At 42.9% G+C, this 21,239-nt stretch overlaps 1 protein-coding gene across 11 annotated transcripts in view; it reads right to left on the bottom strand.

Moving 5' to 3' along the window:
- The window catches only part of kmt2ca (lysine (K)-specific methyltransferase 2Ca), a 240,048-nt gene that overhangs the window by 186,182 nt on the left and 32,627 nt on the right, over positions 1-21,239 (bottom strand). For 10 of the 11 annotated variants that reach the window (XM_031796719.1, XM_031796716.1, XM_031796715.1 and 7 more), the window contains exons 3-4: positions 20,842-20,924; positions 2,710-2,875 (exon numbers count right to left, since the gene is read on the bottom strand). In XM_031796719.1, the coding sequence (XP_031652579.1) occupies positions 2,710-2,875; positions 20,842-20,924 (249 nt within the window). The remainder of the gene's footprint in view (positions 1-2,709; positions 2,876-20,841; positions 20,925-21,239) is intronic. The other variant, XM_031796718.1, reaches the window with a different exon arrangement.

Raw genomic sequence — 21,239 nt, 5'->3', positions numbered from 1 at the left:
ACATGGGTATGTAACATGGGTATGTAACATGGGTATGTAACATGGGTATGTAACATGGGTATGTAACATGGGTATGTAACATGGGTATGTAACATGTAAAATGGATACGTAACATGGGTATGTAACATGGGTATGTAACATGGGTATGTAACATGGGTATGTAACATGGGTATGTAACATGGGTATGTAACATGGGTATGTAACATGGGTATGTAACATGGGTATGTAACATGGGTATGTAACATGGGTATGTAACATGGGTATGTAACATGGGTATGTAACATGGGTATGTAACATGGGTATGTAACATGGGTATGTAAAATGGATATATATGTAGCAGAAAGGCTGTAAAAAGACATGTCCTCCGAAGAGGGGGGTGGTTAATAATAATAATAATACAAATAAAATAAACTCAGGGGGGGGGGGGGGGGGGACATCCCGCCTAAACAGACCTAATGGTTGAGAAACACTGTGCTGAAATCAAGCTCCATCTACATACCAACATTGGTTAAAAACACCTATAAGACAGTATCGTTTGACAACATCCATACAGAGACCTGCGCAGCCATATTGCTTTCAATCTGATATACTCCCAACATGAGGTAAATGCTGACAGCTACAACAACAACAAAAAGAATCAAAAAAGGTATCAGGGATACAGTAAATATTTCAGATATTTGTTTTGGAAAAACCAGGTTGGTAATGATGTCCCCTGAGAATGCTGCATTTTATTCCAAATCCAAGAAGCCGTCTAACCCATTGATCGACAGCAACATTTTTGAGTCGGGTATTAAGGGATTGGCTGCTTGTGCATAGTGCTGAACACACACACACACACACACACACACCGACAAAGACATGGCCCTAGTAGGCAGTTAGAATAAAAGGGTCATGTCAGATGGATTTCATTTATACTGAACAAATATATAAACCGCAACACGTAACAATTTCAACAATTGTACAGCTCATATAAGGAAATCAGTCAACTGAAATAAATAAATGATGCCCTAATCTATGGATTTCACATGACTATGCAGGTTGCGCAGCCATGGGTGGGCCTGAGAGGGCATAAGCCCACCCACTTGGGAGCCAGGCTCAGCCAATCAGAATACGTTTTCGTGACAAAAGTGCTTGATTAAAGACAGAAATACTCTTGAGTTTAATCAGCTGTCTGGTCTCAGACGATGCTGCAGGTGAAGAACCCAGATGTGGAGGTCCTGGGCTGCAGTGGTTACACGTGGTCTGCGGTTGTATGTTCGGCTTAATTATCTAAAACGATGTTGGAGATGGCTTATGGTAGAGAAATTAACATTAAATTATCTGGCAACAGCTCTGGTGGACATTCCTGCAGTCAGCATGCCAATTGCAAGCTCCCTCAAAGCTTGAGACATCTGTGGCATTGTGTTGTATGACAAAACTACAAATTTTAGAGTGGCCATTTATTGTCCCCAGCACAAGGTGCACCTGTGCTATGAATATGCTGTTTAATGAGCTTCTTGATATGCCACACCTGTCAGGTGGATGGATTATCTTGGCAAATGAGAAATGCTCACTAACAGGGATGTAAACACATTTGAGCACAACATTTTTGACAAATAAGCTTTTTGTAGGTATGGAACATTTCTGGGATCTTTAATTCCAGCTCATGAAACATGGGACGAACACTTTACATATTGCGTTTATATTTTTCTCAGTATAGGTTAACTGTTTAACAGTGTAGAATTCAGTCTTCATTACAGTCACCTATTCATTTATTTTCAGCACCACCATGCAGTTTCATAGTATAGTAGAGCCATCTGAAGTGCTCAGGTACCAAACACACCCAGAGCCTTTTTTTGTCAGCAGCTAAAAAGTATGCATGTGAGTACATGCGTGTGTGACTTCCTGCCTCCCTCCACATGTTGCCGGGGCCTCTGTGCTGTACATTAGCGGGAGCACAATCTCTGCTAATTGGGACTAGAAAGAAAAAGCCCACCCCTTTCCCATCTCTCCCCCACCCCCTCCCTTTACTAATTACAGTAGCAGCCCTGCAGTCTGCAAGCTGCCAGGTTACCGCCGAGGGCCCTGAGACCTCTTTACCCAGCCTGCTTTTCCCCGCTACCCACAATCCCCGGCACTCAATTATTTTTGCTGCTCGTTCCCCTCCCCCCACCAGCCTCTCTACCTCCCTCGCTTACCTTCCCTGCACGCTTCCCCCTTCCACGTCCTCTCTCCTCACCGTGGTGGCTCACTCGAGCGTGCAAGCACACATCCTCCTCCCTCCCCACCTCCCACCCTCTCCCTGAAAAATACCCTATTTTCTTTGCTTGTTTCTCGCTCTCTCAACACACACACTCTACCTCCCTCTCTACTCAGACTCGTTTTATAGGGTGCACAAACACCCATACACACACGCCTCGCAACCCAGCCACTGTTAACCACACACAGTTCTCACTCGCCACCGCCTCACACACACCATGCCTGAAACAGTCATTTTCTCGCTCTCTAATGGCTTCTATTTGATAGTGTCTCCTTCTCACTAGTGTGACCCTCTCCCTCACACTCTCTCGGAGAATGGCTAGAATTTCAGGCTTACTCGCTCTGCCTCTTATTGGAATCTAATTTAGCTTTTTTTCTACCCTGCTCTACCTTATTCTGTCCATCTTGCATACAGACACCTCTATATCACTTTGTACCCCCCTCTACTCCAACCACACTGCCCCTCCTTACCGGATTTTGGCGTGCTCCAAGGCCGAGGCAGAGGATCCTGCTGAGTCCTCCGACACAGAGCGCTGGAATAGTGGAGAAAGGGGTCTGTCGTCCCTGGGGCTGGGCACAGGGCTGGACAACAGGGGCACGATGACCTCCTCAACATCCAGGACCAGCTCCTTAACTTCTGTGGGTAAAGAGGGGGTAGAGGTTACAATGTTATTCATTGATACACTCCAAGACAGAATGTTTATTGAATTGAACAGACCATTTAGCCAATGGATGGCAGTAGTGTTCACTCCCAAATTAACATAATCCAGTTCAAACTAGCATGTTTCTCTTTGGTTACCCCGTTGACGCATTTCTCTTTGGTAACACCGTTGACATGAGCCACAACACATTCAAAAGAAACCTGGTTTAGTTTCACTTAGGGCTCTTTTAGTCACTGGATGTAAAGGACCACAATGCCTGATCTTTTTGTTGTGACATGAATTGCCAGACTATGCAAACAGAGTTCTTTCAATTAAAACCCATTGTCTATGCAAAACTAACCCCTCACCTGCCAGTCAACACTCAGCACAACTGGCACCCTGGGTTATTCATGAGGCACCAAACAGAGGAAAACCAGCTAAGAAATGCTTATTTTTGTTCGGTTGCAAAACGTTAAAACATTTTCCATTGCAAGCCCTAATGAACACGAACTTGTTTTCTCCAGCAAACAAACAAACTTTCTTTGCGCAAGTGTTACTAAAAGCAACAGTGAGATTGTATGGGTTGAGTGAATGCTTTGAACTCTGGCAACCCTTTCAGGATGAGAAAGACTGAAATCCAGTCAATTCATCTCAAAATCACCGCCTGAAATAGTCACAACAACATGCCTGAGCAAAAGGAGATGTCGTGACCTTTAAAGCGACAAAAAAAAAAAAGTCCTCGCTCGCTGAAGAGTTGCCCACACAGCAGTTCAGAGACAATAATGTCAGACCAAAATGGTTAGAATTGTGTTTTTTCAAAACTATTGTTTCGAAAGTTTACGTCAATGGGACAGACAGGCAAATAACATTTATCAACAATGCCTACCACTGTTGGCGTGTATGGTCAGCATATTTGCTTGCTTTCTGCCTGGCAACATTCAATACCTTAGCTATTAAGTACACTTCCATTTTGATTATTAATTTTCAATAGGGTAAGATGGGGCTGAAGCCCTGAAAAAATAGGCAGGGCTTGACATACAGGGCTGCCTGCCAGCCAGGGGAGTTTCTGGAAACCCTCCGGGCCAGTCAATCATTCAAATCAGTGGCCCACTTTAGGCCAGCGAAAAAAATATTGTAGCAATGCTATTTTCAATCTAGGTTATATGGCTGTGATAAATAAAATTAAAACTGATGAATTGACGAAGTTATTACGTCATTATGTAGATTATTTATCACATGAAGGAGTGGCTTCGTAAGAAGCATTTCAAGGTCCTGGAGTGGCCTTGCCAGTCTCCAGACCTCAACCCCATAGAAAATCTTTGGAGGGAGTTGAAAGTCCGTGTTGCCCAGCAACAGCCCCAAAACATCACTGCTCTAGAGGAGATCTGCATGGAGGAATGGGCCAAAATACCAGCAACAGTGTGTGAAAACCTTGAAGACTTACAGAAAACGTTTGACCTCTGTCATTGCCAACAAAGGGTATATAACAAAGTATTGAGATAAACTTTTGTTATTGACCAAATACTTATTTTCCACCATCATTTGCAAATAAATTCATTAAAAATCCTACAATGTGATTTTCTGGATTTTTTTTCTCATTTTGTCTGTCATCGTTGAAGTGTACCTATGATGAAAATTACATGCCTCTCATCTTTTTAAGTGGGAGAACTTGCACAATTGGTGGCTGACTAAATACTTTTTTGCCCCACTGTATATTTGTAAACAACTGGTGCACGGTATCTGCACGGTTTTGCTTGCGTAGGGTAGAGTATCTCATGATAAGGTGTAGACCACACTATCTACAGTGGCTTGCAAAAGTATTCACCCCCCTTGGCATTTTTTCTATTTTATGGCCTTACAACCTGGAATTAAAATGTATTTTTCGGGAGTTTGTATCATTGGATTTACACAACATGCCTACCACTTTGAAGATTAAAAATATTTTCTCTTGTGAAACAAACAAGAAACGACAAAAAAAACTGAAAACTTGAGCATGCATAACTATTCACCCCCCAAAGTCAATACTTTGAGGCAACCTTTTGCAGCAATTACAGCTGCATGTCTCTTGTCTCTCTATAAGCTTGGCACATCTAGCCACTGGGATTGTTGCCCATTCTTCAAGGCAAAAACTGCTCCAGCTCCTTCAAGTTGGATGGGTTCGGCTGGTGTATAGCAATCTTTAAGTCATACCACAGAATCTCAATTGGATTGAGGTCTGGGCTTTGACTAGGCCATTCCAAGACATTTAAATGTTTCCCCTTAAACCACTCGAGTGTTGCTTTAGTAGTATGCTTAGGGTCATTGTCCTGCTGGAAGGTGAACCTCCATCCCAGTCTCAAAACTCTTGAAGACTAAAACAGGTTTTCCTCAAGAATTTCCCTGTATTTAGCGCCATCCTTCAATTCTGACCAGTTTCCCAGTCTCTGCCGAAGAAAAACATCCCCACAGGATGGTGTTTGCTTATTTCTTTCTTTTAGCAATGGCTTTTTTCTGGTCACTCTCCTGTCAAGCCCAGCTCTATGGAGTGTTCAGCTTAAAGTGGTCCTATGAACAGATACTCCAATATCCTCTGTGGAGCTTTGCAGTTCCTTCAGGGTTATCTTTGGTCTCTTTGTTGCCTCTCCGATTAATGCCCTCCTTGCCTGGTCCGTGAGTTTTAGTGGGCGGCCCTCTCTTGCCAGGTTCATTGTGGTGCCATAGTCTTTCAATTTATTTATGGATTTAAAAATGGGGCTCCATGGGATGTTCAAAGTTTGATATTTTTTAATAACTCAACCCTGATCTGTACTTCTCCACAACATTGTCCCTGACCTGTTTGAAGAGATCCTTGGTCTTCATGGAGCCACTTGCTTAGTGGTGACTCTGATGCCTTTCGGGAACTGGTATATTCAGATGTGACTAGTCTTGAGAATGACAAATATTAATTTCCAAAGTTTGCTGCTTAAGTGTCTTTTTGTCAGATGTTACTATGGAATACTGAAGTATAATTACAAGCATTTCATAATTGTCAAAGGCTTTTATTGACAATTACATGAAGTTGATGCAAAAAGTCAATATTTGAAGTGTTGACCCTTCTTTTTCAAGACCTCTGCAATCCGCCCTGGCATGCTGTCAATTAACTTCTGGGCCACATCCTGACTGATGGCAGCCCATTCTTGCATAATCAATGCTTGGAGTTTGTCAGAATTTGTGGGTTTTTGTTTGTCCACCTGCCTCTTGAGGATTGACCACAAGTTCTCAATGGGATTACGTCTGGGGAGGATCCTGACCATGGACACAAAATATTGATGTTTTGTTCCCCGAGCCACTTAGTTATCACGTTTGCCTTATGGCAAGGAGAGTCACGAAACTGTTCCTGGATGGTTGGGAGAAGTTGCTCTTGGAGGATGTGTTGGTACCATTCTTAATTCATGGCTGTGTTCCTAGGCACAATTGTGAGTGAGCCCACTCCCTTGGCTGAAAAGCAACCCCACACATGAATGGTCTCAGGATGCTTTACTGTTGGCATGACACAGAACTGATAGTAGCGCTCACCTTGTCTTCTCCGGACAAGCTTTTTTCCGGATGCCCCAAACAACCGGACAGGGGATTCGTCAGAGAAAATGACTTTACCCCAGTCCTCAGCAGTCCAATCCTTGTACCTTGTGCAGAATATCAGTCTTGTCCTGATGTTTTTCCTGGAGAGAAGTGGATTCTTTGCTGCCCTTCTTGACACCAGGCCATCCTTCAAAAGTCTTCACCTCACTGTGCGTGCAGATGCACTCACACCTGCCTGCTGCCGTTCCGGAGCAAGCTCTGTACTGGTGGTTCCCAGGCCCCACAGCTGAATCAACTTTAGGAGATGGTCCTGGTGCTTGCTGGACTTTCCTGGGCGCCCTAAAGCCTTCTTCACAACAATTGAACCGCTCTCCTTGAAGTTCTTGACAATCCCAATAAATGGTTGATTTAGGTACAATCTTACTGGCAGCAATATCCTTGCCTGTGAAGCCATTTTTGTGCAAAGCAATGATGACGACACGTTTCCTTGCAGGTAACCATGGTTGACAGAGGAAGAACAATGATTTCAAGTACAACCCTCCGTTTGAAGCTACAAGTCTGTTATTCGAACTCCTTGTCAACACACACCTGTGTGAGTGAGCGAATCACTGACATGATGTCAGCTGGTCCTGTTGTGGCAGGGCTGAAATACAGTGGAAATGTTTTTGGGGGATTCAGTTCATTTGCATGGCAAAGAGATTAATTGCAATTATTTGCAAAGTCTCTCTTTGCCATGCAAATTAACTGAATCCCCCAAAAACATTTCCACTGTATTTCAGCACTGCCACAACAGGACCAGCTGACATCATAGGGACTTTGCAAATAATTGCAATTAATCTGATCACTTCATAACATTCTGGAGTATATAAAAATTGCCACCATACAAACTGAGACAGCAGACTTTGCAAAAATGTATATTTGTGTCATTCAAAACTTATGGCGCCGACTGTACTGTTGAAGTCGGAAGGTTGGAGTCATTAAAATTCATTTTTCCACCACTCCACAAATTTCTTGTTAACAAACTATAGTCTTGGCAAGTGGGTTCGGACTAGAGGTCGACCGATTATGATTTTTCAACACAGATACCGATTATTGGAAGACCAAAAAAGTCGATACCGATTAGAATCGGGCAATTTTTTTTTACAAATGTATTTGTAATAATGACAATTACAACAATACTGAATGAACACTTATTTTAACTTAATATAATACATCAATAAAATAAATGTAGCCTCAAATAAAGAATGAAACATGTTCAATTTGGTTTAAATAATGCAAAAACAAAGTGTTGGAGAAAGTAAAAGTGCAATATTTGCCATGTAAGAAAGCTAACGTTTAAGTTCCTTGCTCAGAACATGAGAACATATGAAAGCTGGTGGTTCCTTTTATTCCCAGGTAAGACGGTTTAGGTTGTAGTTATTATAGGAATTATAGGACTCTCTCTCTCTATACCATTTGTATTTCATTAACCTTTGACTATTGGATGTTCTTATAGGCACTTTAGTATTGCCAGTGTAACAGTATAGCTTCCGTCCCCTCTCCTAGCTCCTCCCTGGGCTCGAACCAGGAACACAATGACAACAGCCACCCTCGAAGCAGCGTTACCCATGCAGAGCAAGGGAAACAACCACTCCAAGGCTTAGAGCAAGCAAGTGGCGTTTGAAACACTATTAGCGCGCGCTAACTAGCCAGCCATTTCACTTCGGTTACACCAGCCTCATCTCGGGAGTTGATATGCTTGAAGTCATAAACAGCGCAATGCTTGACGCACAACGAAGAGCTGCTGGCAAAACGCACGAAAGTGACTGCTCAGTCCGATTATACGCAACGCATGACAAGCTAGATAATGTCTAGTAATATCAACCATGTGTAGTTAACTAGTGATTATGATTGATTGTTTTTTATTAGATAAGTTTAATGCTAGCTAGCAACTTACCTTGGCTTACTGCATTCGAGTTACAGGCAGTCTCCTTGTGGAGTGCACGAGAGAGAGGCAGGTCGTTATTGCGTTGGACTCGTTAACTGTAAGGTTGAAAGATTGGATCCCCCGAGCTGACAAGGTGAAAATCTGTCGTTCTGCCCCTGAACGAGGAAGTTAACCCATTGTTTTTAAAAAATAAATAAAAATTAAAACCTCTGCAAAATCCGTGTCCAAAAATACAGATTTCGGATTGTTATGAAAACTTGAAAGCGGCCCTAATTAATCAGCCATTCCGATTAATCGGTCGACCTGTAGTTCGGACATCTACTTTGTACATGACACAAGTAATTTTTCCAACAATTGTTTACAAACAGATTATTTCACTTATAATTCACTGTATCACAATTCCAGGAGGGTCAGAACTTTACATACACTAAGTTGACTGTGCCTTTAAACAGCTTGGAAAATTCCAGAAAATGTCATAGCATTAGAAGCTTCTGATAGGCTAGTTGACATCATTTGAGTCAATTGGAGGTGTACCTGTGGATGTATTTCAAGGCCTACCTTCAAACTCAGTGCCTATTTGCTTGACATGGGAAAATAAAAAGAAATCAGCCAAGACCTCAGAAAAAAATTGGAGACCTCCACAAGTCTGGTTCATCCTTGGGAACAATTTCCAAATGCCTGAAGGTACCATGTTCATCTGTACAAACAATAGTACGCAAGTATAAACACCATGTGACCACGCAGCCGTCATACAGCTCAGGAAGGAGACGTGTTCTGTCTCCTAGAGATGAACGTACTTTGGTGTGAAAAGTGCAAATCAATCCCAGAACAACAGCAAAGGACCTTGTGAAGATGCTGGAGGAAACGGGTACAAAGATATCTATATCCACAGTAAAACAAGTCCTATATCGACATAACCTGAAAGGCCACTCAGCAAGTAAGAAGTCACTGCTCAAAAACCACCATAAAAAAGCCAGACCATGGTTTGCAACTGCACATGGAGACACAAAGTACAAAAAGATTGTACTTTTTGGAGAAATGTCATCTGGTCTGATGAAACAAAAATAGAACTGTTTGGCCATAATGACTATTGTTATGTTTGGAGGAAAAAGGGGTAGGCTTGCAAGCCAAAGGACACCATCCCAAACGTGAAGCACGGGGGTGGCAGCATCATGTTGTGGGCATGCTTTGCTGCAGGAGGGACCGGTGCACTTCACAAAATAGATGGCATCATGAGGGAGGAAACTTATGTGGATATATTGAAGCAACATCTCAAGACATCAGTTAGGAAGTTAAAGCTTGGTCGCAAATAGGTCTTCCAAATGGACAATGACCCCAAGCATACTTCCAAAGTTGTGGCAAAATGGCTTAAAGACAACAAAGTCAAGGTATTGGAGTGACCATCACAAAGCCCTGACCTCAATCCTATAGAAAAGTTGTGGACAGAACTGAAAAAGCGTGTGCGAGCAAGGTTTCCCACAAACCTGACTCAGTTACACCAGCTCTGTCAGAAGGAATGGGCCAAAATTCACCCAACGTATTGAGGGAAGCTTGTGGAAGGCTACCCGAAATGTTTGACCCAAATTAAACAATTTAAAGGCAATGCTACCAAATACTAATTTAGTAAACTTCTGACCCACTGGGAATGTGATGAAAGAAATAAAAGCTGAAATAAAATCACTCCACTATTATTCTGACATTTCCCATTCTTAAAATAAAGACAGGAAATCTTACAAGGATTAAATGTCAGGAATCGTGAAAAACTGAGTTTAAATGTATTTGGCTAAGGTGTATGTAATCTTCCGACTTCAACTGTATATACTGAGATCATGTGATACTTAATGTGATATATGGGTGCAATCTAACTAATTATATGACTTCTGAAGGTAATTGGTTGTACCAAATCTTATTTAGGGGCTTCATAGCAAAGGTTGTGAGTACATATGCACGCACCACTTTTCAGTTTTTTACATTTAAAATTTCTCTTCAGCAATTTGGAATATTTTGTGTATGCCCATTACATGAAATTCAATTAAAAATCCATTTAAAATTACAGGTTGTAATGCAACAAAATTGGAAGAACACCAAGGGGGATGAATACTTTTGCAAGGCACCGTACCTAGAGAGTTTGCATCTATATTCTTTGTAGCTGTCTATTTATCTACACAAACGGATGCTGGCACAAAGACCGTACTCACTGAGCTGTATAAGGCCATAAGCAAAGAGGAAAATGCTCATACAGAGGCGGAGCACCTAGTGGCCGGGGACTTTGATTCAGGGAAACTTAAATCCAGCAAGTTAAATGTGCAACCAGAGGGGAGGAAAATAAAAAAATATATATATATTTTTTTTTTACTCTAGAGCACCTTTATTCCACATACAGAGGCGAGTACAAAGCTCTCCCTCACCCTCCATTTGGCAAATCTGACCATAATTCTATCCTCCTGATTCCTGCTTACAAGCAAAAATTTAAAGCACAAAGCACCAGGGACCCTGTCAAAAAAACAAAAAACGGGGTCAGATGAAGCAGATGCTAAACTACAGGACTGTTTTGCTAGCACAGAATGGAATATGTTCAGGGATTATTCTGATGGCATTGAGGAATACACCACATCAGTCATTGGCTTCATCAATAAGTGCATCAATGATGTTGTCCCCACAGTGTATTCCAAGGATGCGCTGACCAACTGTCAAGTGTCTTCACTGACATTTTCAACCTCTCCCTGTCAATCTGTAATACCCACGTTTCAAGCAGACCACCATACTCCCTGTGCCCAAAAACACCAAGGTAACCTGCCTAAATGACAACCGACCAGTAGCACTCACGTCTGTAGCCATGAAGTGCTCTGAAAGGCTGGTCATGGCTCACATCAACATCATAATCCTAGAAACCCTACACCCACTCTAATTTGCATACCGCCCCAAAAGATCCACAGATTATGCATTCTTTATTGCACTCTACATTGCCCTTTCATATCTATGTGAGAATGCTATTTATTGACTACAGCTCAGCGTTCAAAATTATAGTGCCCTCAAAGCTCATCACTAAGCTAAGGACCCTGGGACTTAACATCTCCCTCTGCAACTGGATCCTGGACATCCTGACGGGCCACCCACAGGTAGTAAGGGTAGGTAACAACACATCCACCATGCTGATCCCCAACACGGGGGCCCCTCAGGGGTGTGTGCTCAGTCCCCTCCCGTTCTCCCAGTTCACTCATGACTGCACAGCCAGGCACTACTCCAACACCATCATTAAGTTGGCCGATGACACAACAGTGGTAGGCCTGATCAACGACAAAGACGAGACAGCCTATAGGAAGGAGGTCAGAGACCTGGCCGAGTGGTAAAAGGATAACAACCTCTCCCCTCAAAGTGATCAAGACAAAGGCGATGATTGTGGACTCCAGGAAAAGGAGGACTGAGCACGCCCCCATTCACAACGACAGGGCTGTAGTGGAGAAGGTTGAGAGCTATAAGTTCCAACAAACTTTCATGGTCCAAGCACACCAAGACAGTCGTAAAGAGGGCACAACAAAACCTATTCCCCCTCAGGAGATTGAAAAGAATTGGCATGGGTCCTAAGATCCTCAAAAAGGTTCTACAGCTGCACCGTCAAGAGCATCTCGACAGGTTGCATCACTGCCTGGTATGGCAACTGCTCGGACTCCGACCGCAAAGCACTACAGAGGGTAGTGCGTACGGCCCAGTACATCACTGGGGCCAAGCTTCCTTCCATCCAGGACCTCTAAACCAGGCGGTGTCAGAGGAATGCCCTAAAAATTGTCAAAGACTCCAGCCACCCTAGTCATAGGACTGTTCTCTCTGCTACCGCATGGCAAGCAGTAGAAGAGCGCCAAGTCTAGATCCAAGAGGCTTCTAAACAGCATCTACCCCTAAGCCATAAGACTCCTGAACATCTAATCAAATGGCTACCCAGACTATTTGCATTGCTCCACCTTTTAAGCTGCTGCTACTCTGCTATTATCCTTGCATGGTCACTTTACTTCTACCGACATGTACATATTACTTAAATTACCTCGACTAACTGGTTCCCCCGCACTGGTACCCCCTGTATATAGCCTCACTATTGTTATTTTACTGCTGCTCCATTATTTGTTTTAGTTTTTTTTCTTAAAACTGCATTGTTGGTTAAGGGCTTGTAAGTAAGCATTTCACTGTCAAGGTCTACACCGGTTGTATTCGGCGCAGAGAGCCACATCAATTTTACGGAAATACTCATAATAAACTTTGATAAAAGATACAAGTGTATTGCATGGAATTTTAGATCCACTTCTCCTTAACCTCTTCATCCTACCCCACACTTTTTTGAACATTCTGTTAAAAATCGCGCAACATTTCAGCGCCCTGCTACTCATGCCAGGAATATAGTATATGCATATGATTAGTATGTGTGGATAGAAAACACTCAGACGTTTATAAAACTGGTTAAATGACGGCTGTGACTATAACAGAACGTGTGTTTCATCGAAAAGCGCAGGAAAATCTGATCACTGAAAATGGGAAAATATATCCATGCGCCACTTGAACCCATTGTTAAACGTGAACCACATTAAATGGAGCAGAGGTTGCAGTACCTACAGCTTCCACACGATGTCAACAGTCTTGTCATTTGCCTACGAATTGTTCCTTTGTCAAACGGACACGAGGCAGCACATTTCTTCCGGTCTCAGACTTGTGGCCTGGATTCACAACGAGTGTAGCTTTAATTCGATACCCTGCATGTGTATTTTAATGAACGTTTGCGTTTTAACGAGTGCTATTAGCATGTAGCGTAGCACATTTGCATTTCCTGATGTCTAGATGGGACGTCTGCGTCTCAGGTAGGAGCAAGAGTTAATGCATCCGCTGTGTCAGATTTTTTTTTACTTTACCGAAAAAGCACACCATGCTATAATATGAGTAGAGCGCTCAGAGCCCATACATATATCCACCATGTTGTGGAGTCAACATTAATCAGAATAGCATTATAAATATTCACTTACCTTTGATGATCTTCATCAGAATGCACTCCCAGGAATCCCAGTTCCACAATAAATGTTTGTTTTGTTCGATAATGTCCATAATTTATGTCAAAATAGCTCCTTTTGTCAGCGCGTTCAGTCCAGTAATCCATTCATAAATCGCGTTCCCTAGTTTCAGACGAAAAGTCAAAAAAGCTCCATTACAGTTAGTAGAAACACAACGATGTATAGAATCAATCTTTAGGATGTTTTTAACATAAATCTTCAATAATGTTCCAACCGGACAATTCCTTTGTCTTCAGTAAGGAAGTGGAACGAGAGCTACCTTTCACGCGAGCGCGCGAGACTGAGCAAGTGGCACTCTGCCAGACCACTCACTCAAAGAGCTCTTATGAGCCCCTCCTTTAGAGTAGAAGCATCAAACAAGTTTCTAAAGATTGTTGACATTTAGTGGAAGCCGTAGGAAGTGCAAAATTACCAATATCCCACTGTGTATTCGATAGGGGCTAAGGTCAAAAACTACCAACCTCAGATTTCCCACTTCCTAGTTGGATTTTTTTCTCAGGTTTTTGCCTGCCATGTTATACTCACAGACATCATTCAAACAGTTTTAGAAACGTCAGAGTTTTCTATCCAAATCTACTAATTATATGCATACTCTAGCTTTTATGGCTGAGTAGCAGGCAGCTTAATTTGGGCACGCTTTTCATCCACAATTCCCAATACTGCCCCCTACCCCAAAGAAGTTGTGTTGTGACAAGGTAGGGGTGGTATACAGAAGATAGCCCTATTTGGTAAATAGGTAGCATTCTGCATAAATAAGACGGAATAAAAACAAGACAGTATTAAAATATAGGCCTTAACATACAAGCCAATATTGTGGAAAAGGGAGACAACTCAGTGTGGTACAAGTAGAACAGGGACTTCATGCCCTGTTGACACGGACTCAGCCTAAATTACTTTCAGTTTAAGTCTTTGTGGGGGGGAGGGGGGGGGGACTAGGAAAATCCCACGACAAAAGCCCAGAGGCCCCGAAGTGTAATTAATAGCCAGGAAATTAATCTTCGGCAAGCAGCTTTTGTGGAGGGGGAGGATAAAAAGCTGTCCCATGTCTCGTGGACATGATTGAGTCGTTCAAAGACTGGGTGCCTTGAACCTTAAGCCACCCTTGTTAGAAGGGTGTGTGTGTGTGTGTGTGTGTGTGTGTGTGTTGGGGGAGAAGGGCACGTTAGGTCACTTTTTGGAAGTGGAACAGATCAAGTGATGCTAATGATGTTTGCTGGTGTGATCGTCTTCGAGGGCCCTAGGGAACAAGTACAATGAGGGCGGGACAAGCCAGAGCCTTGGGTGGCCAAAGATTAGGTAAGCGGTTGGCTAAATTTAGCCCCAGGCTTTGACATGATCTCATTCTGCATTGGGGAAAACTAGGTGAATCTCATTGAATAGTAGTGATTGTGAAAAAATATATACAGTTACTTAATCGGGATATTATTTGGCGATATATAGTATCAACAATATCGCAATATTTTTGCGCCAGTTGGCTGTATTTTTCCTTCATAGCTGGTTCTCCATCTTCTTTTTAAATAGGGAGCCACATTTGTTTTCAGCACTTTTATTTCCATGACCGATCAAAACTTCTCATGGCTCTGTCTCTCTGCAGCAGACATATGGTGACGTCAAATCAAAATAAAATCACAGTAACGAATCACAATACATATTGTAATCGGCACCAAAGTATTGTCATAATATCATGAGGTCCCAGGAAATTCACCAGCCCTAATGACTAGGCATGGGTCTCAATACCAATTCATTTCTTTCTCCCCATAAACAACTGTCTAGAAGTGGTCTGAGTGGAAAGGGGAAAAGTGAAAACTAGCTGTTATAGGCAGAGAGGTTTGGAAGTCTTTATTTTCACTCTATTCATTGATTTACCACCTGGTGATCTTACCAGGCAAGCTGAAACTCCACCATGCAAAACCTGCTGATTAGAAGGTCCTCGGTAAATTGTATTTTCAACCAGCAACTATCAGGAAATGACACTGATCACACTTTTAAAAAGTGTTAGTTTCATCAACTGTTGTACAATATGATACAAAAACACAGGAATAACAAATGTGACTGCCCTGGGCATTTAAACCTAATGCTCATGGAGGAGAGGTCCTAAGGAAAGGAAACCGCTTTACACTTTTGAGAGCACAAATGCAGTTAAAATTACTTGGACTTCATTTCTCTTTCTGTTGCATTTGCCAAGATTGTGAAGCCATTTACAGGTCATCAAAATGCCAGCAGCGAAAAGCAAAGCCTCACTACACAGCTAACAGGGGCGTTGACTGCGTTCTAAAATATTAGACCATCCTCTGGCAGTCGATTTGCATAATGCATTATTCGAATGGAGGCTTGTTTCGCAATGAAGCCGCATCCACAGACATAACGGGCCAGAAATGTTTGGGGATGTGCACGGTGAGCAGGAGGGACCCCCGCGGACAGCAGCTGCAGATGGCTTTGTAAACATCCCATAACAAACCAGAAACTAAGCCTACATTTTGGATCTGCAGACATACAAGTATGAACTTGCCTTTAGTGATCTACCTTTTAGCAATGGATACCTCGCGGGGGAAAACTGATAGATACCCTTCAAGTAGTCTGTATTGAGAACTCGCGATCGCGCAACAGCTCTAAAGAACTAAGGCCTATTGATAAAAGTGGTATTTGATAAAAGGATCAAATCGAATACCAACACCCGACTATCAGCCTAAACAACCACAAAAATATGAAAACAGCGGCACACAAATATTTAAAGAGGAACACGCATGAAGGTACACACACAAAAATAAAACAACGACACAAACTCATATAGTAAACCATGAAAGCACACACTGGTACAGGCATGTACAGGTAGCTGCCTAAATAAAGGAAACACCAACATAAAGTGTCTTAATAGGGTGTTGGACCACCACGAGCCAGAACAGCTTCAATCCACCTTGACATAGATTGTACAAGTGTCCTCTATTGGGGGAGGGGATGCAAAACTATTTTCCACGAGACATTCCATTATTTGGTGTTTTGCTGATGGTGGAGGAAAACGCCGTCTCAGACGTCACTTCATCAATCTCACGCAAGTGTTTAATTGGGTTCAAATATGGTGATTGGGACGGCCATGGCATATGGTTTACAACGTTTTCATTCTCATCAAACCATTTAGTAACAGGTCCTCCAGAGTGGCACAGCGGTCTAAGGCACAGCCTCGCAGTGATTGAGGAGTCACCAGAGAGCCGGGTTCAATCCCGGGCTGTGTCGCAGCCGGCCGCGACCGGGAGACCCATGAGGTGGAGCACAATGGGCCCAGCGTCGTCTGGGTTAGGGGGAGGGTTTGGCCGGCCAGGATGTCCTCGTCCCATCGCACTATACTGACTCGTGGCGGGCCGGGTGCATGCACAGTGACACGGTCGACAGTTGTATTTCATCCGACACATTGGTGCGGCTGGCTTCCAGGCTAAGCAAGCAGTGTATCAAGAAGCAGTGCGGCTTGTCAGGGTCGTGTTTCAGAGGACACATGGCTCTCGACCTTCGCCTCACCCGAGTCTGTAGGGGAGTTTCAGCGAAGGGACAAGACTAACTTCCAATTGGATATCACGACAACTGGGGAGAAAAAGTATACATAAAAAATAAAATAAACATCACATTTACAGCAGTATTCAGACCCTTCATTGAAGCACTTTTGGCAGCCTTGAGTCTTCTTGGGTATGACGCTACAAGTTTGGGAAACCTGTATTTGGGGAGTTTATCCCTATCTTCTCGGCAACCTGTCAGGTTAGATGGGGAGCATCGATACACTGATATTTTCAGGTCTCTCCAGAGATGTTCGATCTGGTTCAAGTCCAGGCTTTGGCTGGGCCACTCAAGGACATTCAGAGACTTGCCCCGAAGCCACTCCTGCATTGTCTTGGCTGCGTGCTTAGGGTCATTGTCCTGTTGGAAGATGAACCTTCGCCCCAGTCTGAAATCCTGAATGCTCTGGATCAAGGATCTCCCTATCCTGACTAGCCTCCCTGTCCCTGAAAAACATCCCACAGCATGATGATGCTAGGTGCCAGGTTTCCTCCAGACGTGATGCTTGGCATTCAGGCCAAAGGTGTCAATTTTGGTTTCATCACACCAGAGAATCTTGTTTCTCATGAGTCTTCAGGTGCCTTTTGGCAAACTCCATGTGGGCTGTCATGTGCCTTTTACTGAGGAGTGGCTTCCGTCTGGCCACTACCATAAAGGCCTGATTGGTGGAGAGGGTTATCCTTCTGGAAGGTTCTCCCATCTACACAGAGGAACTCTGACCAACGCCCTTCTCCCGATTGCTCAGTTTGGCCGGGCAGCCAGCTCTTGGAGTCTTGGTGGTTCTAAACTTCTTCCATTTAAGAATGATGGAGGGCACTGTGTTCTTGGGGACCTTTAATCTTACAGCCATTTTTTGGTACCCTTCCCCAGATCTGTGCCTCAATCCTGTCTCGGAGGTCTAAAGACAATTCCGGCGACCTCATGGCTTGGTTTTTGCTCTGACTTGCACGGTAAACTGTGGGAACTTATATAGACAGATGAGTGATTGAATGCCACCATAGGAGATGGCTGTCATTTTACAGGCTCCCAACCAATTGAGCTAAAATCCCAGTCATTTGCTAGAAGAGACAGAGATATCAGGGATGTAGGTGGGGGTGTCTTGGAAGAATCCAACGGAGAGTGGGTTATCCGCCTCGACCATCAGTTCTATTCGACAATGTGCAATCATTGGATAATAAAATGGATGAGCTCCGATCAAAACTAACCTACCAACGGGACATTAAAAACTAATATCTTATGTTTCACGAGTCGTGGCTGAACGAAGACATGGAAAACATACAGCTGGCTGGGTTTTCCATGCATTGGCAATATAGAACAGCTGCCTTCTGTAACAAGGGATGGCGGTCTGTGTCTCCATTTGTAAATAACAGCTGGTGCATGAACTTGAAGGAAGTCTCGAGGTTTTGATCGTCTGATGTGAGAAAGACCTTTAAAACAGGTCAACATTCCCAAGGCTGCAGAGCCAGTATCTCATGATAAGCTGTAGACCACACTATTTACCAAGAGAGCTTATTTATATTTTTTTCATAGCTGTCAATTTACCAGCACTAAGACGGCACTCAACGAGCTGTATAAGCACATAAGCAAAAAGGTAAATGCTCATGCAGAAGCGGCGCTCCTAGATTCCCGGGGCCTTTAATGCAGGGAAACTTACATCCACTTAATCTAATTTGTTACATGTGCAACCAGAGGGGAAAATAACTCTGGACCACCTTCACTCCGCACAGAGACGAGTACAAAAACTCTCCCTACAATTGGCAGATGTGACCAAAACTCCATCCTACCGATTCTTGCTTACAAGCAAAAACGAAAAAACAGGAAGTACCAGTGACTCGCTCAATAAGAAAGTGGTCAGATGACGCAGATGCTAAGCTACAGGACTGTTTTGCTAGCATAGACTGGAAAATGTTCTGGGATTATTTTCCGATAGAATTGAGGAGTACACCACATCAGTCACTGGGTTCATCAATAAGTGCTTTGATGACGTCGTCCCCACAGTGACCGTACGTACATACTAGAGGTCGACCGATTAATCGTAATGGCCGATTAATTAGGGCCGATATCAAGTTTTCATAACAATCGGAAATCTGTATTTTTGGGCACCGATTTTATTATTTAAAAAAGAAAATGGTTTTATTTTTTATACCTTTATTTAACTAGGCAAGTCAGTTAAGAACACATTCTTATTTTCAATGAAGGCCTAGGAACGGTGGGTTAACTGCCTCGTTCAGGGGCAGAACGACAGATTTGAACCTTGTCAGCTCGGGAGATCCAATCTTGCAAACTTACAGTTAACTAGTCCAACGCAATAACGACCTGCCTCTCTCTCGTTGCACTCCACAAGGAGACTGCCTGTTACGCGAATGCAGTAAGCCAAGGTAAGTTGCTAGCTAGCATTAAACATATCTTAAAACAAACAATCATAATCACTAGTTAACTACACATGGTTGATGATATTACCTAGCGTGTACTGCGTTGCATATAATCTGACTGAGCAGACAAGTATCTGAATGAGCGGTGGTAGGCAGAAGCAGGCGCGTAAATTCATTCAAACAGCACTTTCGTGCGTTTTGCCAGCAGCTCTTCGTTGTGCGTCAAGCATTGCGTTTCAAAAGTCACTCGCTCTGAGCCTTCCAGTAGTTGTTCCCCTTGCTCTGCATGGGTAACGCTGCTTCGATGGTGGCTGTTGAGGTTGTGTTGCTGGTTCGAGCCCAGGGAGGAGCGAGGAGAGGGACGGAAGCTATACTGTTACACTGGCAATACTAAAGTGCCTATAAGAACATCCAATAGTCAAAGGTTAATGAAATACAAATGGTATAGAGGGAAATAGTCCTATAATTCCTATAATAACTACAACCTAAAACTTCTTACCTGGGAATATTGAAGACTCATGTTAAAAGGAACCACCAGCTTTCATATGTTCTCATGTTCTGAGCAAGGAACTTAAACGTTAGCTTTCTTACATGGCACATATTGCACTTTTACTTTCTCCAACACTGTTTTTATTTAAACCAAATTGAACATGTTTTATTATTTACTTGAGGCTAAATTGATTTTATTGATCAAGTTAAGTTGATATTAAGTTAAAATAAGTGTTCATTCAGTATTGTTGTAATTGTCATTATTACAAATACATTTTGTAATACATTCACTGTGCAGACTCCTGCACAGTGAATCAAATCCCCCCCCCCCCCATTTTTACGCTGCTGCCATTGTGTATTATCTATGCATCATCACTTTATTTCTCCCTCCATGTACATAATACCTCAATTAGCTCGAATAACTGGCGCCCCCGCACATTGACTCTGTTCCCGGTACCCCCTGTTTATAGCCTCGCAACTGTTATTGTATTGTTGCTCTTTAATTATGTTATTTTTTTACTTCAGTTTATTTTAGTAAATAGTTTAACACTTATTTTTCTTAAACCTGCATTGTTGGTTAAGGGCTTGTAAGTAAGCATGTCACTGTAAGGTAAGTCTACACCTGTTGTATTCAGCGCATGTGACAAATAAAACATGTATTTGGTGTGCCTTTCCAAAATATGTCCAATCAATTGAACTTACCACAGGTGGACTCCAATCAAGGTTGTAGAAACATCTCAAGGATGGTCAATGGAAACAGAATGCATCATCGGAGCTCAATTTCGAGGCTCATAGCAAGGGATCTGAATGCTTACGGCAATACGGTATATTTTATAAATGTGCAAAAATGTGTAAAAACCTGTTTCCACCTTGCCATCGTGGGGTATTGTGTGTGTACTGATGAGGATAAGAAAGTATTTGATCCATTTTAAAATAAAGCTGTAATGTAACTAAAATGTGGGAAGAGTCAAGGGGTCTGAATACTTTCCCAATTCATTGTATACACAAACACATTTCCATAACAACCAAGACAGTCAGCTCACCCATCTCCTGCATGTTCTGGGCTTCAGTGGTTTCCGTCCCGTCCATGCTGTCCTCATCCTGGGACTGGCCTCTGCTACGACCCCTGAAAACACACAGGGGGAGAAAAGCAGTCATTGATCTGATCTGCCTTTCAGGCTCTGCTCAAGGTAGTCCTGCATCAGGTTGGATACTCACAGTACCCACCGGGTGAGCAGCAATACATTTTTTTAAATCAAATTAATTCAACCTGTGGGCCGGCTCGCAGTTCAGAACAATTGCATTGCGGGTCGAAAACATTTAAATTCAAGATAATACACTTTTTAAAATCCCAGGAGCTTTTTGTGATGCAAATTCAACTCTGTGAGTGGCGATGCAGACATAAGGCTACCATGCAGATCAACCATGCACAAATTGTGAA

This window comes from Oncorhynchus kisutch, linkage group LG18, assembly GCF_002021735.2.
Source record: "Oncorhynchus kisutch isolate 150728-3 linkage group LG18, Okis_V2, whole genome shotgun sequence".
NCBI lineage: Eukaryota > Metazoa > Chordata > Actinopteri > Salmoniformes > Salmonidae > Oncorhynchus > Oncorhynchus kisutch.
Note: the sequence above shows the minus strand (reverse complement) of the source record. Positions and strands in the feature narration are given on the sequence as shown.